Source organism: Rosa rugosa, chromosome 1, assembly GCF_958449725.1.
Source record: "Rosa rugosa chromosome 1, drRosRugo1.1, whole genome shotgun sequence".
Taxonomy (NCBI): Eukaryota; Viridiplantae; Streptophyta; class Magnoliopsida; order Rosales; family Rosaceae; genus Rosa; species Rosa rugosa.
In genome coordinates this window covers 62,608,945-62,632,093 of record NC_084820.1, presented here as the reverse complement: position 1 = coordinate 62,632,093, position 23,149 = coordinate 62,608,945, and the positions used below count along the sequence as shown (strand labels likewise).

The 23,149-nt window shown below is 39.6% G+C and overlaps 1 protein-coding gene and 2 long non-coding RNA genes across 11 annotated transcripts; all 3 read left to right on the top strand.

Annotated features, from left to right (window-relative positions):
- Positions 1–6,453: 6,453 nt before the first annotated feature.
- On the top strand, positions 6,454–8,447 carry LOC133744152 (uncharacterized). Of its 9 annotated transcripts, none has more exons than XR_009863403.1 (6): positions 6,454–6,929; positions 7,115–7,188; positions 7,314–7,396; positions 7,627–7,692; positions 8,022–8,095; positions 8,231–8,447. It is a non-coding gene; the product is annotated as an uncharacterized LOC133744152 (long non-coding RNA). The 9 variants fall into 9 exon arrangements; XR_009863393.1 differs by having other exon boundaries at positions 7,627–7,745; XR_009863397.1 differs by having other exon boundaries at positions 7,627–7,745; positions 8,017–8,095.
- An 8,479-nt stretch (positions 8,448–16,926) lies between these two features.
- Positions 16,927–20,169, top strand: LOC133732511 (uncharacterized). Its single transcript, XM_062160074.1, has 4 exons — positions 16,927–17,072; positions 17,515–19,010; positions 19,905–20,044; positions 20,118–20,169. Exons 1-4 carry the CDS (start codon positions 17,030–17,032, stop codon positions 20,167–20,169), a joined length of 1,731 nt encoding a protein of 576 aa, XP_062016058.1. The 5' UTR covers positions 16,927–17,029.
- Positions 20,170–21,528: 1,359 nt separating this feature from the next.
- On the top strand, positions 21,529–22,767 carry LOC133716249 (uncharacterized). The gene is made up of 3 exons (XR_009849346.1): positions 21,529–21,653; positions 22,296–22,493; positions 22,634–22,767. It is a non-coding gene; the product is annotated as an uncharacterized LOC133716249 (long non-coding RNA).
- The last annotated feature ends 382 nt before the right edge of the window (positions 22,768–23,149 follow it).

The following is a 23,149-nucleotide window of genomic DNA, read 5'->3' as shown; positions in this document are numbered from 1 at the left end:
CCCTGAATTTTCAATTAATCTAAAAAGTCCCTAATGTCACAATTTTACTCTAATCGGTACAGTCCGTCGAATTGGTCCGTTTGTAGGCTTATGTGGCAATAAAATGTTGGCCAACTCAGCGCCACGTAAGCCTTCGTAATAGCAAAATGTCCATAATACCCATGGCCTCTATTACGGGTGTTAGACCCCAGACCCCAGACCCCAGACCCCTAATCCTCAAACAAACCCCAAAATTAAAATTCTCGTTCGTTGCTCCCAACCCCAACCCCGTAATCCACAAACCCAGAAATCTGATTGCGTTCCCGTCGAAATTCATAAACCCGAAGCTAGAAATTGAAATTTGGGTGCAATAGGGAAGAAGAATCGCAGCCCGATTTGCTGCAACCTCATCTTCCTCACGAGTTCTCTCTGTTCAGACAGAAAGAACAAAACTTCTTCTTCCTCACACCGAATCTCCCAAAACCCAAATCCCGGTCGTCCTTCCCCTCCACCATAGCCACCTAATCGCTCTCTTCCTCTGCCCAAATCGACGACCATCACTTGCATGTCCTCCGGCACGCCGACATCAGCCACAGATCGGTTAATCTCAACCGTAAGGTTGAGTGAGAGGTTGATCGGAACGGTGAAATGGTTCAATGACCAGAAGGGGTTCAGCTTCATCACCCCGAAGAACGGTGGCGAGGATCTCTGCGTCAACCTGTCCTCGATCCAAACTGAAGGATTCCAGACTGTCGGCGACGACATCCGACGGTGGCGGGCTCGCTCTTTTCTCAAAACCAGGTCCAGCTGTCGAGGGACCTCCAGAACGACAACGTATTGTCGTGAGAGGAGGAGCTAGCGGATGAGCCGGGTCGTTGCTGAAGATGAGATCCTCAAAACCGTTCGGTCGATCTCAACCTCAAAACCGACAACGCCGAAGCCGAGATCCTAGCCCCAGCTCCTCATCCTCAATCCAATCTCAATTCCCAAATCCTAGCTCTCTATTCGACCAGAGACGCCGATTCGTACGGCGGTCCTATGGTTGGGTCTGTCCAGCCGCACTTTCTCCTCCGGCCAGGAAGACGGTGATGCTTATAATTATTAGCTTTGTTTTATCTTAATTGTAAGAGCTAGCTAGTTAAAGATTTCAATTTTCGAATCAATTTTACATTAGGAGGTCAATTTCTCTATCAATTTTACATTTGCTTCAGCTTGAGTTTTCTTTTGGTGTTCCGGCGAGATGAGGGTTTGATTTGGTGCATTTGCGATTTGTGGTTTAAAAGTTGGGGTCTTTTGATTTTGTATTGATGGAGGAGCAATTCGTACTGAGAGTTCCACATTCTGTTGCAGAGTTTGGATTGTGGGATTGGTGGTGGTGGTGGAGAGTTTTAGAATTTTTTAGTCGGAATGGAATTTTGGAGCTGATCGATGGTGAGTAGAGGAGGAAAGGAGTAAAGAATTAAGGTTCATGGTGGTGGTTGGGCTCGGAGAGAGAGCTCGGTGGTGGTTATGGTGGTAGTGGTGGTGATTTTCGCTTTGGATTTTGGGTGTGAAGAAGAAGAATGGGGAGAAATGCAAGAGGGTAAATTGGACAATTTTCCAATGACGTGGCATGCAAATAGCTGAGGTGGCGTGGAATTGATGGCCTCGTCAGCATCTTAACGGCAGATTTGGATGGAACCCTAACGGAGCAGACCTATTGGAGTGAAATTAAGAGATCAGGGACTTTACAGATTAAATTGAAATGTCAGGGACTGAAACGATTTTGGAGGCATAGTACAGGGACTAAACAAACTTTAATCCTTTTTTTTTCTTTCAATTTTTGCAAGTAAAAAGTCAGTATTACCCCCACGTTTCCTATTTATTTACATTCTGGCTTTTCCACATTGGATACGGACGTTTCCAAATTCGGATACGCGTTTCAGACCCGTTTCCGGTTCCGAAACAGGAAACGCGGGCATTTTCGCGTTTTCGTGCATCATAGATTAATAGTCATTCATCAAAGAAGGTAACTATCAGAGGCAAAAAGAGACCCATGATATAAAACAGAACCTAATGATTGACTGATGTTGAATAGGAGACGGTCATAGTACATGAAGATATAACTCTCAGTTTATGCACTAAGAAAGAGCCATTAGACACTTTGAATAACTAAAAAGAATCATTGACAGGAATATGAACCAACCCAATCAGGACCTGATCGAAAGGGAAAACCAGAGAATTCACAAACCCAACATCTTTATTCCATCAGAAGAACATACCTCCATGGCCAAGGCAGGGAAATAAAGCTTGTAAAAAACCGGGTTAACGTACTGATTCTTAAGAGCGCTCTCATGTCTCATCCCACAAAGATGCAAAACTTTTTGAATAGTGCGCCTGATATGCCATCACTAAAGAAAGAAAGAGGTTTCAAGCACAGCACTATGTTGCTATTGCAGCACAATGGTATAGCCATTAAGGAACTACGACATGTCGTAAAAGGCAAAAATTAAAAACCGCGGGAAATTTTTAAAATCAAAAACCGCGGGAAACTTGTCCCTTTCAGTACAATAGTAGTCGCTTTTCCAAAGGGAAAAAAAAAAAAAAAAAACGTCTTTCATTCTTTGTCTCTGGTCGCTCCTTTTCAATTCCAATCAAAACCCAAAATACCCAATTCGTGAATTTGGGTTTCTGCGATTCGGTTCTCCAACCCCGATGGACCCAGATGAAAGTCCCAGTTGAATTATGATTATTAAGGTTCTTGCTGCTGGTCTCACAGTGAAATTACATTGCAGCATAGGCTGCGATTTGGCCTTGGCTTCTTACTACTAAGATCTCACGTTCCTGGGACAAAAAATCATCTACAGCTACAATAAAGAAATGTATTGAAAATTCACAGGGAATTAGGCGGAGGTGTTCTTGCAGAAGGAGCTGATGACGGCGTCGTTTTGGGGGTTCGATTCTTGAGCTTCGCTTTCCGTAGTCACTCTTTTCTTGATCGGATTCTTTAATATTTTGCTTTCCAAGACTTCACAACAATTTTGATTATGCTCTGTCTTTATATATATTTTGCGTCTTCCTCATCTCATTCCACAAGGGATTCGGCGCCGTAAATCTACTTAACAGTCTGAAAACATTGGGCTTAGTCCAAGCCTAAACCGAATAAGAATAGGCATAGGCGTAACAGCAATAGCCTGGCCTGGGTCTCATAATAAAAGTCAGCGCTCCTTCTTTTTCTGAAAGGGCGCTCAAATTTGATCAACGGATTATAGTACAGTATTCAATTCTCTATGTTCATGTTATAAAATAGAAGCCACAACCCAACTCTGAAGTAGGGCTGGGCACTACAAACCAAACAACCGATCCCGTACCGATCCCGGCCGGGACGGGGCGGTTTGAAAAACCATTTTTTTACTGTTTTGTCCCGGCCCGGCCCGTACCGAAATAATAGATTTTATATATATTTTTGGTTTTAACACATGTCTCAATGTGATTAGTTATTTGGTTAAGCCTATACTTCTATTATAGACTCTACCACACCATATTCTACTCAATCTCTATCTCTCATCTCTCTCAGACCCAAGTCTGGAGACTTAATCTCAATCCCTCTCTCTCTCTCTCTCTCTCGTCTCTTCTCTCTCTCTTTCTCATTTTGATAAACCCAGATTATGTAATTCTCAATTCAACTATTATTCCATAGTCACCTTCACCAATTCATCAACGATTTCTTTACTGTTTAAGGAGGACTTTCATCACCATAGATGCACAAACCCAGCCCTAATCCCCAATTCTCATCCCTTCAGTGAGTTACCACTCACTCGATTCCAAGCTTAGAACCCTAAATCCCCAATTCCCCGCTCATCAATTCAGCACCTCAAGTCATCAAAATCACAGATTCCCAAATTCAGCAAGTTCCGAGTCATCAATTTCATTTCAACACCATCTTGCATGTGGTGGAACTATGCATTATGCAGATTTGATATTTTTTTTCCTTCAGTTTTATGCTTTTAGACTTTAGCTTTTAGTGTTGTTCATCTTTTGCTTGATTTATTGAATAAGATCAGTTTGTATGGAATGATGAAGTGTTGTTGAGAATTGCACTCTTGCTTGTTCTCTTTAAAATGATCTTTTGAATGCAGTGTTGAAGTGATGGGAAAGTAGATATGCAAACTGGGAAATTTCATCAGTTTGCAAACTCGGAAACTAGAAACCTGTCTTTTTTTTTTTTTTTTTTCCGGGCCAGTCCCGGCCCGATACCGATCGGGTTCGGGATTGTCGGGATCAATTCTCAAAATGGCCTCAACCGTACCGGCCCGTCCCGACTAATAAGGCCCGGCCCGGGATCGGGATTATCACAATTTCGGCCCGTCCCGGCCCGTGCCCAGCCCTACTCTGAAGCACCCAAATTTTTCAACAGGCCAATCTCCTTTTATTCCTAGCCAGCCGTACCACAATTATGGCATTAACCATATACGCTGGTAATTTTGGTTATATCCCTGAGTACTACTTTTTTAGTCATGGCCAGTACTCATGAGTTCAAAGAAACCCAACTCTCCTTGTTCTTCCAGGACATCAATGCCGGTCCAAATCTGACGACAGTACCAATTGCAAGTATTGCCGGTGAGCTTTTTTCAATTTGGAACAGTTTTTGTCTACGATGATCTCATAACCGAAGGCCCAAGCCCAAAACATCAGCACTAGACGGACGTAATGCCCTTATTATGTTCACAAACAAGAAGTACAATGGCAGCACTATTGAGATCCAAGGAAACAGTAAGCAATTCGAGCTGGGCTGGGATAAGAGGTGGCAGTGGTATCAGGTACAGATAAATTTCGGTTTGCTAGGGGACATGCTATGCTCGAAACTTATTTCTACGACCAACCAAGTGGCTACTCTGTTTTACACTGCAACACTATTAGACACATTTACAAGTCTATACGATGATGGGTTTTAAGGAGTTCTGAAATAGAGGGATAAATAAAGAACAGAATGTCCTATTAGACCTGTAGTCGTTTTCTTGATTGTCTGTATATACTTGTAAGTGTTGCTTAGTTTGGCATTGCTTTTGGAACCTGCTTTTAGTCCAAAAGCGCTTCCGGTCAGATTGGAGGGTGTTTGGTAAACTCCAAAATTTTTGCTTTTGGGCAGAAGCGTTGCTGCCAACAGCAGAAAATCAAAAGCCACTATGGGCAGCTTCTCATTTCCGCTTCTGCGGAAGCCAAATCGAAGACGCGGAAGATTAAATAAAACTTTACTTAAGCCCGAAACTATCCTTCATGTCCTCTAAAATTTACATCAAATGTCCCATCCTCTAAAACTATTGGATTCTTTTCTGAACAGAGCTTGGTGTTGCTGCTGTAACAAGACAGCTCTTTGCTCTAATCAACCAAGATGACCCAATAGTTCAATTCACTTCCAGGTCCATAAAATCTGGAATTTAACCACAACGTATATTAATAGGCATGCATTAAGATAGGAAATGGACCAAAGGAAATCAATACACCAACTCCTCAAAATTGTAACAGAAACCAAAATTCAAAGTATATATCTTATAGAGCTCGACAAGAAGATCATTTTTCATACCTATTCATCATCATCGGTGACTGGGGTTGCAGAAAAAATAAAGAAAACCACCGGCATCTTGAAGCTTTCCGGCTTCGAACTGTTGGCATAGTTCAATGTTTAACTCAAGGAAGTCCGAGTCCCGCTTCGCGCTGTCAAGACGAGCATTACGCCTCTAGTCCGACGGCAGAGTTACTGTCGGGTCGTTCACGACGGTAAACGAGTTGGAGATCGGGCGAAGGTGATGGAAGCTTTTGGGTTGGACGACATGGACCAAAAGTTATTTATACCTCAAGTTAAAAGATAAAGTTGACGGGTAAGATAGAATGGTGCAAGATTCAATGGTCTAAAGTGATTCACTGAAATGGTTACAAAAAAAAAAAATTATTGATTTTACATGTTTTAACATTTATGACCCTTTTCGTAATTACACTAAGTCACAATATTATTTGTTTACAACTTACCAAACATTCAAATTTACTTTTTATTCTCACAGCACTTCTGAAAATGGTTTACCAAACACTCAACTACTTTCCCTCACAGCAGAATCAGAAGTGCTTTCTCTCACAATAAAATCAAAAGTGCTTCCTCTCACAACACAACAATCCCAAACTAAGCCTTAATTTAGATTGTGTGTTTATGCTTGTAAGGATAAATATAGACTTTAGATTCTAGAATGAATTTATTTCAAATTTGCAGATGTTTACTCTAGTTGCAGAAGACTCGGATAAGTTTAACATAAATTAACTTGGACCTCATAACCATTTAAACACTACTACAATATTAAGCAACAGCAACGCTTTGATGGGCACGATTGCAAACAAGCGTGGGTACTTTCACTGTTTGAGTGGAATCGGTGAGATAATGTCCACGATTGTGGGTAAGTCAAGTTTTTTATTATTTTTCACATTTTCGTTTTGTACTCAAACCTACTAATGGCCATTAATATACTTATTATATTTGTAGCTATCGACCTCTCTTTCTCCGCTCTGCTCCCTTCTCTCTTCTCCCTCGTCAGTCCATCACTTGCATCTACTTCTCTCCTCCTTGTACTCAATTGAAACCATCATCCAATGAATCAATCCTTCAAATTGTTAAGCCTCAGCGCCTTGTCTTAGTTCTCAGTGGATCTACCAATTTTGTATGAGTTTATGCTTCTAATCGAAGATCCCCAATTATTTCATTCAAAACCCTAATCTCTCCCAATCTCCCTTCATCAGCAATGGCCGCCGAATTTACAGAGTCAAGATCGAGAGAGAGAGAGAGAGAGAGAGAGCAATAGCAATGGGTAAAGAGGAAGAAAAGGAGATCGAGACGTAATAGGTAAGAGACATGACTGCGAGACTAGTGTGCCGCTGCCGATATAAGTTAGACTTTGATTGCCTCTCACCTCCTCTCTCAACATAAGGTATGGTCACAATTATGAATTGAGTTTTTCATTGTGAGGGAGACACTTGTGGGTTTATTTACTGTTGTTTATGAGCAAATTTTAATGCTTTAGATTGAATTGGATTTGGATTTTTCTCCAATATCTTGTTTGATTAATTGTTCATGGTCAGTGATCTGAAGCTCATTATCCTTACTTTATTGAAGGAGAAACGCACCACAATTTTTGTACATGGCCGCTATGAAAACCCAACAATAGTGGTTCTTGAGGAGAAGTTCAGGTTCAGTATCCTATTCATTTTAGTATTCCAAAGCCTGCTTGTGGTTGGGGTATGCTTATATGTTGAATGTTTACTAAGGCTGAGCTTTGTTTTTGACGGTCTATTGTTGATGGCATTGGTTTCAGGTGGTGGCCATTGTGACAACAACAGATTGCTATAGGAATGCTCGATATTTACTGCGACCATCCTTCCCAAAATGGGGATCAAGGTATGGTTTACTGCTATTACTTTTAGAATGATGAGTCATCCTGAATTTTTAGTAATAAGATAGTTTCTGTTACTTTTCAATTTGATGCTAATGCTTTTGTTAGTGATTATACTTGTTACCCTCAGATAGTCCTTTATATGAATTGATTAAAAATAAATGGATCAATGAGTGACAAATTACTGACAGTTTCATTTCCTTGTGTTGTGTTGTGTTGTTCTGCACATTGCAAGTATTTAATAGGCTACGCTCTTGGCATTGTAGTCAAGATTGATGACTAGCATTCGGGCTTTGAAAAGGTTCGTCATTTGTGAACTGATGCATAATGAATCTCTGGAAACTCAATTACACGGTAAAATTGTTATTTTGTTCTTTGGCTTTACGCTAAAATGTGCACCCATCTGTTAAGTCCATTTTCTATTCAAGTGTTGATATTTCAATGGACTATAGACATAAGATGCTTTAACATGGAATTCTGCATATTGGTTGTGGATATCTACCACTCATCTTATATGCCTTATAGTAATATTATGCCATTCATTTTCTCTTGAATCTATTTTGTGTGTCTTACTTAGACATAACAGATGCTCTTTTTAATACTTGTTTTTTTTTTTTTGTGACAGAACAGATGCTGCACTTAATTTTTTGGTAGCTGTTGGTAATTTTAAATGTTCGTAAAGATTTTTTAAAAGGTCGAGGAAGGTATGTTAATACTAGCAGTTGCTTCGAATTTAGCTATTTGTTCAGATTCATGCCTCTCGGCTACTATCACTTGTGCTTAATGTGTCTATGTTTTTGGTGTTTAACCCCTGATCTCTTGTGTTTATTTGGTGATAGCTACTCGATCATCATGCAAGTTCACAGTTGAAAATTTCATAGAAGATTTTGTGAAGTTTGAATTAGGTGCAGTGTTTTGTATAGACATTAGATTGTTGTATGTACTCTTAAGGTATTAAACCTCACTGGGGTTGACAGCTTGTAATAGGTACGATTGAACAATGTAATTTTTCCCTTAATATGAGGTATGAAGAAAGTATAAATTCCAGAAGCTGAATTTTATATCATGGATTATAAAAGGATTATTAAACATTTTCTCTTTTTATGTATGAAAGCTGAAGTCAATACCAATTCAACCCACCATTGGATTGGTGGTCCCCACAATATTAGAAGAGAAAAATTCAGGTACCGTCCCCAAACTATTCTGCCAAGGCCAATTTGATACCCGAACTCTCAAAAGTATCAATGTGATACCTAAAGACTTATATTGGCATCAACGTGATACTTCCGTCAAAAAAATCCAACGGCTCCGTTTGTTTGCTGACGTGGCAAGCACGTGAGCAAAAAAAAAAGGGCAAAATAGACTTTTTACCCTCTTTTTTTTTAATTCATTTCTTCTTCTTCTTCTTCTTCTTCTTCTTCAACCTGACTCTTCTTCTTCTCTCTCCACCTCCTCTCTCTCCTCTCCTTCTCCACCACCCAAACCATCACTAACCCCACCGATATCCTCTCCTCTCCTTCTCCCCGCCTTCATCGACCGCGACCCCTCCCTCAAGTCCCTCATCTCTTGCCTCGACCTCACCGCCAACCCCAACTCCATATCCCTGCCGAACTCCGCTTCTCCTATCACCCTCTACTGCCGCCGCCGCCAACCCAACCCATCCTCTTCAATTTCTCAGCATCCAACCACCGAGCTCGAAGAAGAAGCAGACCCAGAAGAAGATTTAAGAACTTTCATAACTATCATGTAAGCTGGAAATGACCGGAAGTGGTCGAAATTACCTAAAACAGTCGAGGTGGCCGGAAATTTTCCAGAAACCGGCGAAGAATTGCAGAAACCGGCGAGGCTTGAATTCGACTTAAAAACTTCAACTATACGCTTCGATCCCTTCTGGATAATTGTTCAGAACTTCAAGGTGAACTCAATGGTTCAAGAATCACAGGAAACGATGGTCTACAGCTAGAGATATCTGGATCGAAAGTTTCGGTGGCCGGAAAAATTCCAGAATCCGGCGAGCTTGAGTTCGACGTAAAAACTTCCACCAATGGCTTCGATTCCTTCAAGAGATTTGTTCAGCAACTCAAGGCGATCCCCTCAGTTCAAGAATCACAAGAAATGGTGGTCTGTAGCTCGAGATATCCGGGTCGATAGCTCGGTTTCGATTTTGATCGGGTCTGGCTTCCAGCCGCCACCACGCGCAGCGCTTCCGTGAAAGGGTACTTCTGGGAGCTTCTGGAGGTTGAGGCGAGCTAGAGGATGAAGTTTGGTGAGGATTGATGGCCGGTTGCTTGAGATATCAAGCTTGGAACCAAAACGAGCTCAAACCGGCCTTGTGTTCCACCGCCGTGTACGGCTCAAGAGCCGGCGAAAGGCTACCACTGACAGCTGCGCAAGGAAGAGGCGAAGGCGTGGGACGTGGTCTGGGGTCAATTGATGTCCTGTGGAGCGAGAACCATCTTGGAGAAGGAATGCTCTGTTTTGGTTGCTGGTTTCGGCAGAGAGAGAGAGAGTGAGAGAGAGCGAGAGAGAGTGTGAGCCTTTGCTGGTGTCGGTCGTTCACTCAACCACCGAGCTCGAAGAAGAAGCATACCCAGAAGAAGATTTAAAAAAAAAATTGGTGATGAGATTTAACATCAGGGTCATTTTGGTCTTTTCTCTTTCTTTTTTTTTCTGACTTGTTTGCCACGTCAGCAAACAAACGGAACTGTTGGATTTTTTTGACGGAAGTATCATGTTGATGCCAATTTAGGTCTTTGGGTATCACATTGATACTTTTGAGAGTTCGGGTATCAAATTGGCCTTGGCAGAATAGTTTGGGGACGGTAGCTGAATTTTTCTCATATTAGAATTGTAAAGAAAGCCACGAACAAATGAATATGAGGCAGAGAAGTCGAAAGCAACTGGCCTATAGCGCACTGACCCTGATAATAGTGGCTGCAGCGTTGCTATGATAGCTGGAGACGCTTATATGTGTCTTTTGAGGGTATTTTGTCACGAATGGTGTATGTGCCCTTTGCCCATGATTGTAGTAGTGAAATGAATGAGAGCTTACATTATTAGAGGGGTAGTGTATCACAAAGCCTAATTTACTCGCTCAGGAGTCAGCAGAAAAGCTTGCTCTGTTCCTTACATATAACTTCACAGATTCGAAAACATCGAAATAAATCCACATGGATTCTTATAATCTGAGAGAGATGCTTAGCAGTCTGAAAAACATTGGGATAAGTAGGTTCAAATCTTTGAGGGAATTTGCTCTAAATCAACTAGATAAGTAGGCTCAAACAAATGGCATTGTGGCCATAGTGCTTGTGGCCTTGTGGGTGAATTGATGTACATTAAAAAACCCCCTTCGTTGTCTAGAATTGGATTTCGATAGGTAAAACTCACTAGATTGAAGATGTATTGAAGGAAGAAATGAAAGCCAAATTCCAACTTTTTTAAGTTGGGGGGTTTAGAAAGGAAAAGTCTCCTCATGAACTAATCCATCTTCATCCAACTTGCACAAAAGTTGGAAGTTGACCTTCGCTTATCCCTTCAAACTTTCAAGCTACCTGACTTTGAGTTTCCAATAAAACATTGCAACTTTAAGCTCAACTCATAGCGATGTTGAGACTATAAGATGACTTCCTTTGAAGAAAGTGTACAATTAATGACACGATTTGTAGTTTGATTTACACAACTAGCAAATGGGCCACTAGTCACGCACCCTCCCTATTAGACACACTTCTATAACAATATATATATTTTTTTCTTGATCAGATATAACAATATATTTTGATAGAGCAAATGATACGCTTTGTTATTTTCTGTTTTATTTGTTTAATAGAGATGCATAATCGTGACAAAAGTGAGGATAAACTTGATATATCCATAATTGATATACACATTCTCGAATATTTGTCATGAGCCGCTCACGACACTCATATACATATTTGTATTTTTTCGGGGATATTTAATTAGTTTTCTGAGACTCATTATAAGAATAATTAAAGATTAGAAAGCGTAATAAAATTATCTAAACAAAATATTTGGAAAACCTTAAATTCACCAAACACAATTCAAAAATAGAATAAAAATAGAAAGATTGCATATCGAACTCAAGATATTAACAACGATATCAAAACTGAAATTATATATGTACTATAGCAATACTTGCCGAGTTTGTATAAATGCATGAAAAATTTAGACTTTAGGCTTTAATTGGAGAAAGGAAAGTCCATATACTTGGTCTTTTGAAAGACCAAGTTGCTGAGTTAGGGGGGTGTATTGTATATGGAATTAGTGGAACTTTTAAAGAAATCTATGGAATTTAAAAGTCTGGGTGTATTTAATATAGACTTTTAACAGTCCATGAAAGTCTTGAGGTATTCAATTAGGACTTTTAAAAATGAATAAAAATACAGAGGTATTCAAAATATCATTCATACTTATGGAATTAGAAAATCATGGATAATCATGGACTTTGTAGTGTTAACTATACATACCAAACTCCAATAATTTTCCAGCCTCCAGACCAAAGATTTCAAAAAGTCTATCAAAGTTTCCTCTTAAAAAAAAAAAAAAAAAGGTCTATCAAAGTTCTTCTCTCTACGGACGAAGAAGTTTGTCATTCATCATCTCTCTTTCTTAATTTTTTGTCTTTTTTTTTAAATCTTTTATGATATCAACCTTTTTTGATACCCAACATGTTCATTGTAGTTGTTGAAGGTGATTTTTTTTTTCTTCAATTGTGATACTTCGAACCCTAATAGCAATAAAAATGATTTATGAAACACTAAAACTCAAATATTGTGGTCCAACCCTAAGATCTTGAACCACACTAAATTTTATCTTATTAATTAACTATTCTCATTAATTTGAATTTATATTATGGTTCAAAAAAAGGTTGAACAATTGAATTTCAATTAATTGATTATAGATCAAGACATTGACCAATATTGCTACAATATATGTTAATCGGCGAAAACAAAATTGATGAGAATAATGAACCATAAACATCAAGTGATCTATATTGTATATTTATGTTGTTGGGAGATTATGAATGAGAACAAACTCGCTAGACAAACTAACAATCATTTATTTGAGTCAATTTCTATTAGAAGATAGTGGAGCATTGAAGAAACAACAAGTTATTATTTTGTTTTGTGTTTGGGCTGCATCTGTTTTATTTGTTTTTGTTTTTTTTTATATTTTGTACATCCTAGGAAATCTGTAGAAGTCATTCATAATTAAGTATATAGATTTTCATGAATCAATAAAAGTATGTTGCTAAAATCAATGGTTTTAAGAAATCCATAACAGTCTATCAACTTTTTAAAGAGTCTGTGGACTTTTCAAAAAGTCTGTCATTTAAAAAAAGTCTGCATAAATCCAAATACAATACACCCCCCTTAGTATGAATGCATGAAAATTTTAGATTTTAATACTTTAATCGAAGAGGAAAAGTCCATATACTTGCAATCTTTTTGAAAGACCAAGTTGTTTAGTTTAAAACTAATACTTGAGTTACTAGTATGAAAGACTAAGTTGCTGATTTGGTATGAAGGCATAAAAAGTTTAGACTTCCGAGGCTTTAATTAGAGAGGGAAGTCCATATAGTCTTGCTTTAAAGATCAAGTTGTTTAGTCTAAAACTAATACTTGAGTTGATCGAGCTTGTCTTTTACTTACACAATTATATATATATATATATATATATATATATATCCTATCCAGAGCGAGGCATCGCTCTGAAATTAAAGTGCGCTTTTATATATAGTATGAGTTTGACTATATGATTGTATTTCTTTATGTTAGAATTCATATATGGAAAGTTAGAAACCTAAAAAATTAGGGGATTGCAGAATGGGGGCCCACAGGCAGCTCTGCAAGCAGCGTAAGTGCATAACCCAACCGCACGTTCTAATCAATATCACGGATTAAAGTCACTGCTCCTTAAAACATATGAATAGGGCACTTGACCATTTACCCAATTTAGGCCCAATAAATGGCCACTTACTCCACTAAAAGATTTGTGTGTCCATTTACCCAATTTAAATGTAAAAAAACAAATTTTCCCTTTAAATAATTAAAAAGTCATTGAAGACCTCGCCGGACTCCGGAATCTTATCACCGGTCAGTGGAGACTTTTATTACCCCCCAATAAATTTTTATAAAGTTTATTGTGTATTATGGAGGCAATAAAGTTTATTTGGGGGGGGGGGGGCAATAAATAAGACGCCGGACTCCGGTCACTAGTCCGGAGGTTGCCTGAAGTTCGCAAAGAGGTCGCCGGAGACTTTTATTAACCCCAAATTAATTTTTATTGGGGGGCAATAAAGTTTATTAGGGGACAATAAAAAAATTTATTAGAGGGCAATAAAGTTTATTGGGAGGCAATAAAAAGTTTATTGGGTTTGGGGGTAAAAAAAAGTTTATTGGGGGGCAATAAAACAGGACATCGGTCGTCGGATTCCGGCCGTCGGTGATCGGATTCCGACGGCCTGTCACGGGGATCTGGCTGCCAGCAACCAGAGTCCCGCGACTGGAGTCCGGTGAATTCTCTCTCTCTCTCTAAATGACAAAGGGGGAAAGGGCAAAATTGTCTCAAAAATAAACAAAAATTAATAAATAAAATAACTTAATTGGGTATTAGGGCAAAAAATATGTAATTTATTGGGTAAGTGGGCAATCTTATAAGATGTTTAGGTAAATGGAGTTAGTGTAGCTTATTTGAACATTTTCCCAACTATTTAAGCTTAATTTAAAGTGGACGGGAACCTTGCGATAACTAGAAACTGATTAAAGCAAAAATCGAGTACCCATTCTAGGGTTTGTGCAGAGAGCGGCGGCAGGCCTCTGGTGGTCGTCTGCTCTAGCTTTGACGCGGCTTTTCGTCGTGGTCGAGAGATTTACAGAGTGCGAAGGCTGGATCTTGGTCGAGGCTCGGAATTTGATCTTGGCCGGAAGGTTTTCAGGACAGATCGGGATTGGGCTTGTTGTTCGGTCACTCGATCTATTGAGGACATCAACCAAGCAGGCGGCGGCGTAGAGTCGGCGGACACCAGGGAGGCGGGCTCAGTCTCTTGATTCCGGCTTTCCTAGTTGTTGGGATTGGATTGAGATCGTGATCTGTGAAAGTGCTGCAAATTGTTTGATCGGTGCTCGTTGTCTGGTTGAACGCCGCAGGCAGATAAGAGGATTTCCCACCCAGATTTGTCTGGGCTTGGTGGTTCGCTGATGATTGATGGCGTGGTGGAAGGGCCGACTGCCAAAGCGGATGTCGGCGACGGCGGCGGCTATGGCCAAGCAGTACTTGCCGATTTTGTATAAATGCATGAAAAATTTGTACTTTAGGCTTTAATTGGAGAAAGGAAAGTCCATATACTTGGTCTTTTGAAAGACCAAATTGCTGAGTTAGTATGAATGCATGAAAAGTTTAGATTTTAATACTTTAATTGAAGAGGAAAAGTCGATATACTTACAATCTTTTTGAAAGACCAAGTTGTTTTGTTTAAAACTAATATTTGAGTTACTAGTATGAAAGACTAAGTTGCTGATTTGGTATGAAGGCATAAAAAGTTTAAGACTTCTAAGGCTTTAATTAGAGAGGGAAGTCCATATAGTCTTCCTTTAAAGATCAAGTTGTTTAGTCTAAAACTAATACTTGAGTTGATCGAGCTTGTCTAAAACTATACACACACACGGAGACGTTTTGAAGAGGACGTCCACTGTCTCTAAAATGCAGACGTCCAGGATTTCTGCTCGATCAAGAGTCGACAGCGTAGGGCCTCTTGCCGGACAGAGGTCAGGGGCATCCCGGACTAGTATGCAGTCGGGTGGAGTCACTAGCGACCAGTTTGCAGCGCTGCCCAGAACCTTGAAGTTGCAGGTGAGGTCGCTGCCCAGAACCTTCGACCTCGATCGTTGTCCAGAAGCAGTCTGGGATGCCTCCGGCCTCTGTCTGACACGATTCGCGCCGCTGCTGCAACGTCGACGTTCGCACTTCAGCCTAGAGTAGTATGAGTCTGACTATATGAGTGTATTTCTTTATGTCAGAATTCATATATGGAAAGTTCGAAACCTAAAAAATTGCGGGATTGCAGAATGGGGGGCCACAGGCAGCTCTGCAAGCAGCGTAAGTGCATAACCCAATCGCACGTTCTAATCAGTATCACGGATTAAAGACTGCTCCTTAAAACATATGAAAGCTCCTTAACAATTTAAGCTTAATTTAAAGTGGACGGCATGGATTATTAATAGAACCCATTTGAGTCTTGAGAAGCACACAAACAACAGTTCATTTATCTACAAGCCAAGCTCCTCGTCTTCCGTGCTACCCTTACCCCAGTTATGGCATTAATCATATTCCCACTAGTCATTTTGGTTCTGAGTACTCCTTTTTTAGTCATGGCTAGTACTCATGAGTTCAAAGAAACCCAAATGTCCCTGTATTTCCAGGATTTCATCGCCGGTCCAAATGTCACGACAATACCAATTGCAGGTATTGCCGGCAGCTTACGCCACCGACGACCCCATAACAGAAGGCCCAAGCCTTAAATCGGCAGTAGTTGGCCGAGGACAGGCTTTTGTTATAACATCAACACTAGACGGACAAAACGCCCTGTTTATTCTCTCCATTGTGTTCACAAACAAGAAGTACAATGGCAGCACTATTGAGATACAAGGAACCAGTAAGCAATATGCGGAGATACGAGAGCTGGTGATGGTTTCAGGTACTGGTAAATTTCGGTTTGCTATGGGATATGATACGCTCACAACTTATTTCGTGGACCAACCAACTAGCTACTCTGTTGTACGCTGGGATATTACAGTGCAACACTATTAGATGTTAACAAGTCTACAAGATGATGGTCTTTAGTTCTGAAATTAGTTGGATAAATAACGAACATAATGTTCTATTATATGGGCTTGTACTCATTTACCATTTGCTTGATTGTGTGTTTATGTCTGCAAGTGTTAATTTAAATTGTAATATTGTATGGTGAAGGGTGGACGTATCCAAATATAGACTCTAGAATGGTTCTGTTTCAAATTTCCAGGCGTCTCCTCTAGTTGCAGAAGATTAGGATTCAAGTATAATATAAACTTGGACCTCATAACCATTAAAATCAATGAGAGCTTACATTATTAGAGGAGAAGTGTATCACAAAGCCTAATTTCCTCAATGGAGTCTGCAGAAAAAGCTTGCCTTGTTCCTTAAAATGAATAACTACACAGATTCTAACAGAGAAACCAGATGATAGATCCACATGTATTCTTATAAGGGAAAAATTCACCAACGGTGTCTGGACACTTTGGTGACTTTCAGAATGATACCTGAACTCTGAATGTTATCAATATGATACCTAGACTTTACTTTTCGTATTATCGTCATACCTCTGGCGAATTTCCGTCAAGTCTTCGTCAAGTGTGGCACGTGTGACCCACGTGAGCCCAAAAATGAGGGCAAAAAAGACATTGTGATGGATCCAACCCTAATATCAATTAAAAATTGAAATACCTCCAAAACACAATAGTTATCGAAAACGACTGATCCTAAATCATTCCCAAACTGTTGCTCAAAAGTGAATCAACCTCTCGTGAAAGAATTCTATTCCAATCTGATTCCCAACAAAAAGTGATCGATCAATAGCGAAGATGTGGAGGTTTTTCAGAGAATCTGGACCCAGACGCGACAATAGTGAGTCCCCATTCCTTTCTTTTGATTTCAAATATATGGTCGTACATGGTTGAAGAAATCTTTTTCAGGGAATCTGGGTGGCTTGCAGGCCCCTCCCCCTCAATCAAAAAAAGAATAGGTTAAAGTAGATTAGGGTGTCGATTAGGATGGATTTTTTAGTGTTTTGGGATGTTTTTTAATTGAGTGGTTTAGTGGTCCATGATTACATTGGATTATTTAGTGGCCGTATGTTTAAGCTTAGTTGTTGTTTGTCATTTAGTTGATTGACATTAGATTAGTCTGAAATGCCATAATCATTTTTTATTGTTTCAATCATGGTGGGTCTTTGATTATGGATTTTCTGAGTTTTGTTGTTTATCATTTTCTGCATTTTCTGGGTTTTGAGCTATGTTTTGGGTTTCTGGTTTTTGTTGTTTATCATGTTCTTTTGTTTCATCTTCAGTTCCAGAAGACTTGTACACCATGGAAATCCACCATGGTGGTTACTTTGATAAGATGCCGGATGGTACAAAAAAGTATAGAGTGGCTAGGTTTAACAAAGATGGTGGGAAGATATGGCTAGATGGTTTAGACCCAGATAAGATAGCATGGACAGAGTTTGGGAACATAGCTTGGGATCTTGGGTATAGAGAGAAACCAATTTCATACTACTTCAAGATTCCTCGAACTTCTTGCAATGAGGGATGGATGCCGATTAAGAATGATGCAGATGCAATTGAGATGATCAAGCTCATTCCTCTCAAGACAAGGCAAATCAGTGTGTATATTACTGGTGGTGGGAAGAGGAGAAAAAAGGAGGCTGAAGAAGATGACTTGAGGCCATCTGACCCAGATTGGGAAAATCCATTAAATAGGTTGACAGTAGCAGAGAGAGTACGGCTAGAACAGAAAAGCAACATCTTTGCAAGTCAGTTAAATAGGACGAGTGGAGTAGGTGGAGTAAATGTGGGAGGTGGAGTGGGTGCAGATGTAAATGCAGGGGGTCAGAGGGTTAGGCACATGGGAGGGAATCTTGAAGTGATAAAGTTGGACTCAGATAGTGATAAAGAAGTGGGGAATGGTGTGCAGCAGCAAAGTCAAGGCACCTTTACTGGTCTTAGTGACCTGGTGCCTGACCTGTTTGCTTCACAAGGTGAGGGAATCCAAAGTGAGCTGAGGCAGGGGCAGAATAGTAATAGGGGCTATGTGGATGGTTGTACAGGGGTATTTAGTGGCTTTTACAATGCCTTTATTCCTCACCCTCGTGAAAAACATTGTGTAACGAGGCTAAAGGGAAGGCCTGAAGACAAGGCTGCAGAAAGTACAAAAGAAGGAGGACCAGTTCAAGGGGCTGTGGAAGCAGAAGGCACTGTTAAAAACGCTGCAGCAGCAACACCACCAAAAGAGCAATTGGACCCAATACAAGAAGAAGTTGTCCCAATTGTGCAAGAAGCTGAAGTTACTGAACCAAAGGTTGAAGAAGCAGCTGTACCAAGTGTTGAAGAAGAAGTTGAACCAAGAGTTGAAGAAAAAGCTGTACCAATTGTTGAAGAAGCTGAACCAAGGGTTGAAGAAGAAGCTGGGGTCAAGGAATCTGAACCAACTGAACAGGCTGCTTGTTCTAAGAAGGGTCCAAGAGGAGAGGACAGCAACAAAGGCAAGAAGAAGAGGTTCAGTGAGGCAGAGAAGGGTAAGAAGGTTGCACCTGACACTCAAGCCAAGGGGAAGAAGGGTAAACTTGCTGCCAAGAATAAGAAGGGCAGACAAACAAAGGAGCCAAGGTACAGAACGAGATACAATGGGGCAAAGGTATATGAGCAGGTAGATGAAAGTAGATCAAGCTCAGATGGCTCTGACTTCTATGTGGACAGTGACTATGACCAAGATGATGAGGAAGATGATGCTCAGTTTGAGGAACATGTGTCCAATCCACAAAATGTTGAAGAGTTTGAAGACATGGCACTACTAGAAATCTGTTCATTTACATCACATCATTTAAATCGGTTAGACTTGCCCACGATGTAAAAAAGTAATTTAACATCGTTTTACGAAAATACCGATTTAAATGTATGTCATTAACATCAGTTCTTAAAATGACTGGTGTTAAAAATTTAGTTCGAAAATTTGCGGGAACCTATATTTGCAAAAAGCGCTAAGTCTTTTAAGTGAAATGAAGAAGCGGGGACTAAAACTCAAAACTTTCACACTTAGAAAAAAAATTGCGCCCGACCCCAAAACTGAAACACAAACCCTAAGCTCAGTGTCGACCTCCATTCTCAACCCAGACTCGAGCTCCTCCTAAACTCGAGCTCCTCTTCCTCCTCCTCACCATCACAATCCTCCCTCCTCCATTCTCAGGCAGAATCTGAAGCGCCGAGATCCCGACCTCGATATAAAATTGAAGTAACAACTCTAAATCCTGAGCCCGGCCTCGATCTGAGATTGGCAGAGTTGAAGAAATTAAAGAGGAATGGTTCTTTCCTCTCAAGCCCCACCGAAGTCGGGGTTGGAACCCTAAACCCGAACACAGCAACCCAGCTGCACTCAACTGCGCCGTTTCTGACTCTCTCCGTGACTCCGTGTCTCGGTCTCCGCCGTCTCTAACTCTCCGTCTCCGCCTCTCCGGTCTCCCATATCCGAGTCTCCGTCTCCGAGCTCCAGGTATCTCTCTCTCCCAGTCTCCCTCTCCGTCTTCTTCTACTCCTCTTCCTCTTCTTCTTCTCTTCTTATCTTCTTCTTCTTAATCTGATTGATTCATGAATAACCCATTTGAAATTGAAATTGAATTCCTAGAGTAATGAAATTGTATGTATGAATGTATCCTGATAATCTGAATATGTTGGACTGGCCCAGATTGGAGCTACTTTCCCTCTCAACTCAAACCCTAGCCCCTCCTCCTCTTGTCTCACAGCTCGCCTGAGGCTACTGAATGCGATCATGGCCGACGTCGCCACCCAGTCGTGTGCTCGTTGCAGCAAACCCGCCAATCTTCAGTATGTCAATTTCTCACTCTCAATTTTTTTTTTTCAATTTCGCTAATCTTTATGATTTTTTTGATTAATAAAGCTATAATCTTGATGCTACTGAATCAGAAATACTTGATTATGAGATTTCTTGAATGTTCATGGCTTGAAAGATTGGAACTTTTGTTGAATTAAGCTTTAATTTTCCATTTGCATTGGTATTTCTTACGATCAGAACCAAAGCAAGAGCAGGATGAAAATGGCAGTGAAAACAGTCAAAGTACTTTCAGTTATGACCAACTGAGGGTTAAATCTGACAATCCAGTAACTGGAATTGATTTTAAGAGAAGAGAGGTTGGTCATTTGTGAATGTTTTTACACTTCATCATCTGTTTTGAAATGGTAATTACATTTTCTGTTTGGCTTTGCAGGCCTACCTCTCTGATGAAGACTTTCAGACCATATTTGGGATGACGAAAGATGCTTTCTATCAACTGCCAAAATGGAAGCAAGGCATGCAAAAGAAGAAAGCTGATTTGTTCTAGAGACCAAATTCATTAGCATGAGTGCTTTGCCAGTTTTTTTTTTTTTTTCCTTATGCGTCATAACTTTCACTTCATTCATTTTAATCAGTGCTTTTCTGTGGGGTAATTGTGGTTTTACTGTCAGTGATGATGGCTTGTTTGCTGTCTAGCACTTCACTCTTGATGAGCACTTTGCTGTGGTTAGTATCGGTATTGATTGCGATGCTGCCTATAGAGTGATATATCTTATTTCTCTTCTTTCTCTACTGCTGCTGCTTCCTTAATTATCACAGATGGTAGTCCAAAGGACAGCGCAGGTCAAATTCTTTCATTTGATCCATGTGTATTTCATTTTGCAGTTTACATTGGTATTTCCAGTTTGGTATAGGTTGATGTGCTATGACTGCAATCAAGTTAGACTTTTCTGCTCTCTAGGTGTTCTTTTTTCTTATTTTGGAAAATCATTAATGATATATTTTGAAGATCAAAACTCCGGATCAAATTGAGAGGATGCGAGAAACTTGTCGAGTAAGTTCCAACTGCTTATTCTGAATTTGTTCGTTATATTTAGTTCTGATGAACTAGTGTTATCTTGTTACTTATTTTCTTTTTAACTTGCTGCCAGTGCCTTTTCACTTTATCCTGTGGACCTTAAACAAATGCAAATTTTGATGATGATTTGACTCTTTCATTTAAGGATTTTCTCTCTTCAAAGTTTTAGTTATTCTTTCTATTACATCAGACTTCATGTCTTAACTATTTTTTTTACTGATACTGCTTTGGAGGAAGAGTTTCCGTTAATAAAGTCAAAGGGATTTATCCTGAAAAAGAAATGTGAAACTTTAAAAAGAGATGGAACAATTACATTAAGATGACTAACAAAGGAGACAAGACTGAGAATATGGTTTATTTTTACTGTAGGATCATTTCATTGTCCTTGATGAACATTTCTATGTGTCAAACAGAATAACAGGTTTAGGGCTTTATGATTTACAGAGCTTGTATATTTTCATAGCTCAAACAATCGAAAATTGAATTATAGATGGGTGGATATTTAGGGATATCTGCGTTCCTTGAAGAAGACAACATATTCTGAAGCTTTGAGAATTCTAAGGGTGAGTGAATTGTGTGGGTTTTTCTGGTTCGTTTTCATTTTAGATCTTTGAAATGCTGGCTTGGTTTCTGGAATCTAGGTCTTACTGTGTGTGTGATTTGGCTTTGAATTGGTGAAGTTTGAATGAATTGAGTGCGTAGGGAGCTTTGTTTCAGATTTGACCTTTGTTTGTTTGCTTAGAAAAACAATATAAGAGATTAAACAAAAAAGAGATGGTTGTTTTTTTTTTTTTTTTTCAAATAGGAAGTAATTATTACGTTTCTCTGGCTTTATAACATAGACAATTAAGCTCAATGTTAGCCTAACATGTGGCTTTGGTTCGGAGCATTGTTGAACCAATTCGTAACATTGTCAGAAAGGTAAATCACAGTGAGCTAATATAAGCTGTTGCATATTTGTCTCTGTTTTTCTGGTAAACATTATTTTCCTTATTATGTATTAAACTTTTACCAGTCTTTGGTTGACTACATGTCAGCAATCTTTTGATTAGACAATTGTGCATGCTGTAACTTGAAGTTATGTTAACCTGGAAATTAGGTTCATATCCCTGCAGATAAAGTCTCTATTAATTTGTATGATTGCAATGCCTGCCAGAATTCAATTACTTGTCATTTAACTTCTTTTTCTTGACGTTTTTATACAGAAAAAGATTGGCTTTCAATTCACCGAAGCTGAGTGTCTCAAGATTGATGTAAAAGAGAAGAAAGTCTATTGCCAATCTAATTTAGAGAATGGGGAAAAAGAAATTTGAGTGGACTACGACTACCTTGTAATATTTGTGGGAGCAAATGTTAATACATTCAATACTCCTGGTGTGATGGAGAACTGCCATTTCTTGAAGGTGATGTCCTTTGCAACCTTGTATATTCATGTCTTGCAATACTTTAAAATTATCTCTTCTGGAATGAGGTTTCTCAGGTAGTGGGAATCAATGTATGCATCTTTGTTACTAACTCATCTTGAGATACTTGCCTCATGCAGGAAGTAGAAGATGCCCCAGAAGATACGAAGAACTGTTATTGAATGCTTTGAAAAGGCTAGCCTGCCAACTGTAAATGATGAGGAGAAGGAGAGAATTCTTCATTTTGCCGTTGTTTGAGGTGGCCCAACTGAGGTAACTATTTTCTTTTAGTTTCTTTGCACTGGTTGTGCTTTTCTTTTCTTTCTTCTTTTTTTGAATTGGTACACTGTCAACTCCCCCGGAAACATTTAGTTCACAAAATGCTTTTGATTTGTTTGTGAACGTAACCATACAAAGTACCAAAAGCTGGGGCTAACTGAACTCTTTTGTGCAGGTTTAAAGCAGAACAGCAGCTACAATGTCAAAGCTACAGAGTTTAAACTCACGAGTGAGGCCTTGGCATTTGTACAGAGTTTTTTCTTTGCTTCTAGAACTGCTTCTTTTCAAAAAATTTATCTTTTTTTACTTTTGAATGTTTTCAGGTCATTACTGGATACTTACTAGCAGGATCTGCCATTGGACCCAGTCACCCAGAG

Coding starts and splice junctions, on each gene's coding strand:
- LOC133732511 (XM_062160074.1), top strand. CDS start 17,030: ATGTGGAGGTTTTTCAGAGAATCTGGACCCAGACGCGACAATA. Junction 17,073..17,514: donor TGGACCCAGACGCGACAATA/GTGAGTCCCCAT, acceptor TTTCATCTTCAG/TTCCAGAAGACTTGTACACC. Junction 19,011..19,904: donor TTGAAGAGTTTGAAGACATG/GCACTACTAGAA, acceptor GGACTGGCCCAG/ATTGGAGCTACTTTCCCTCT.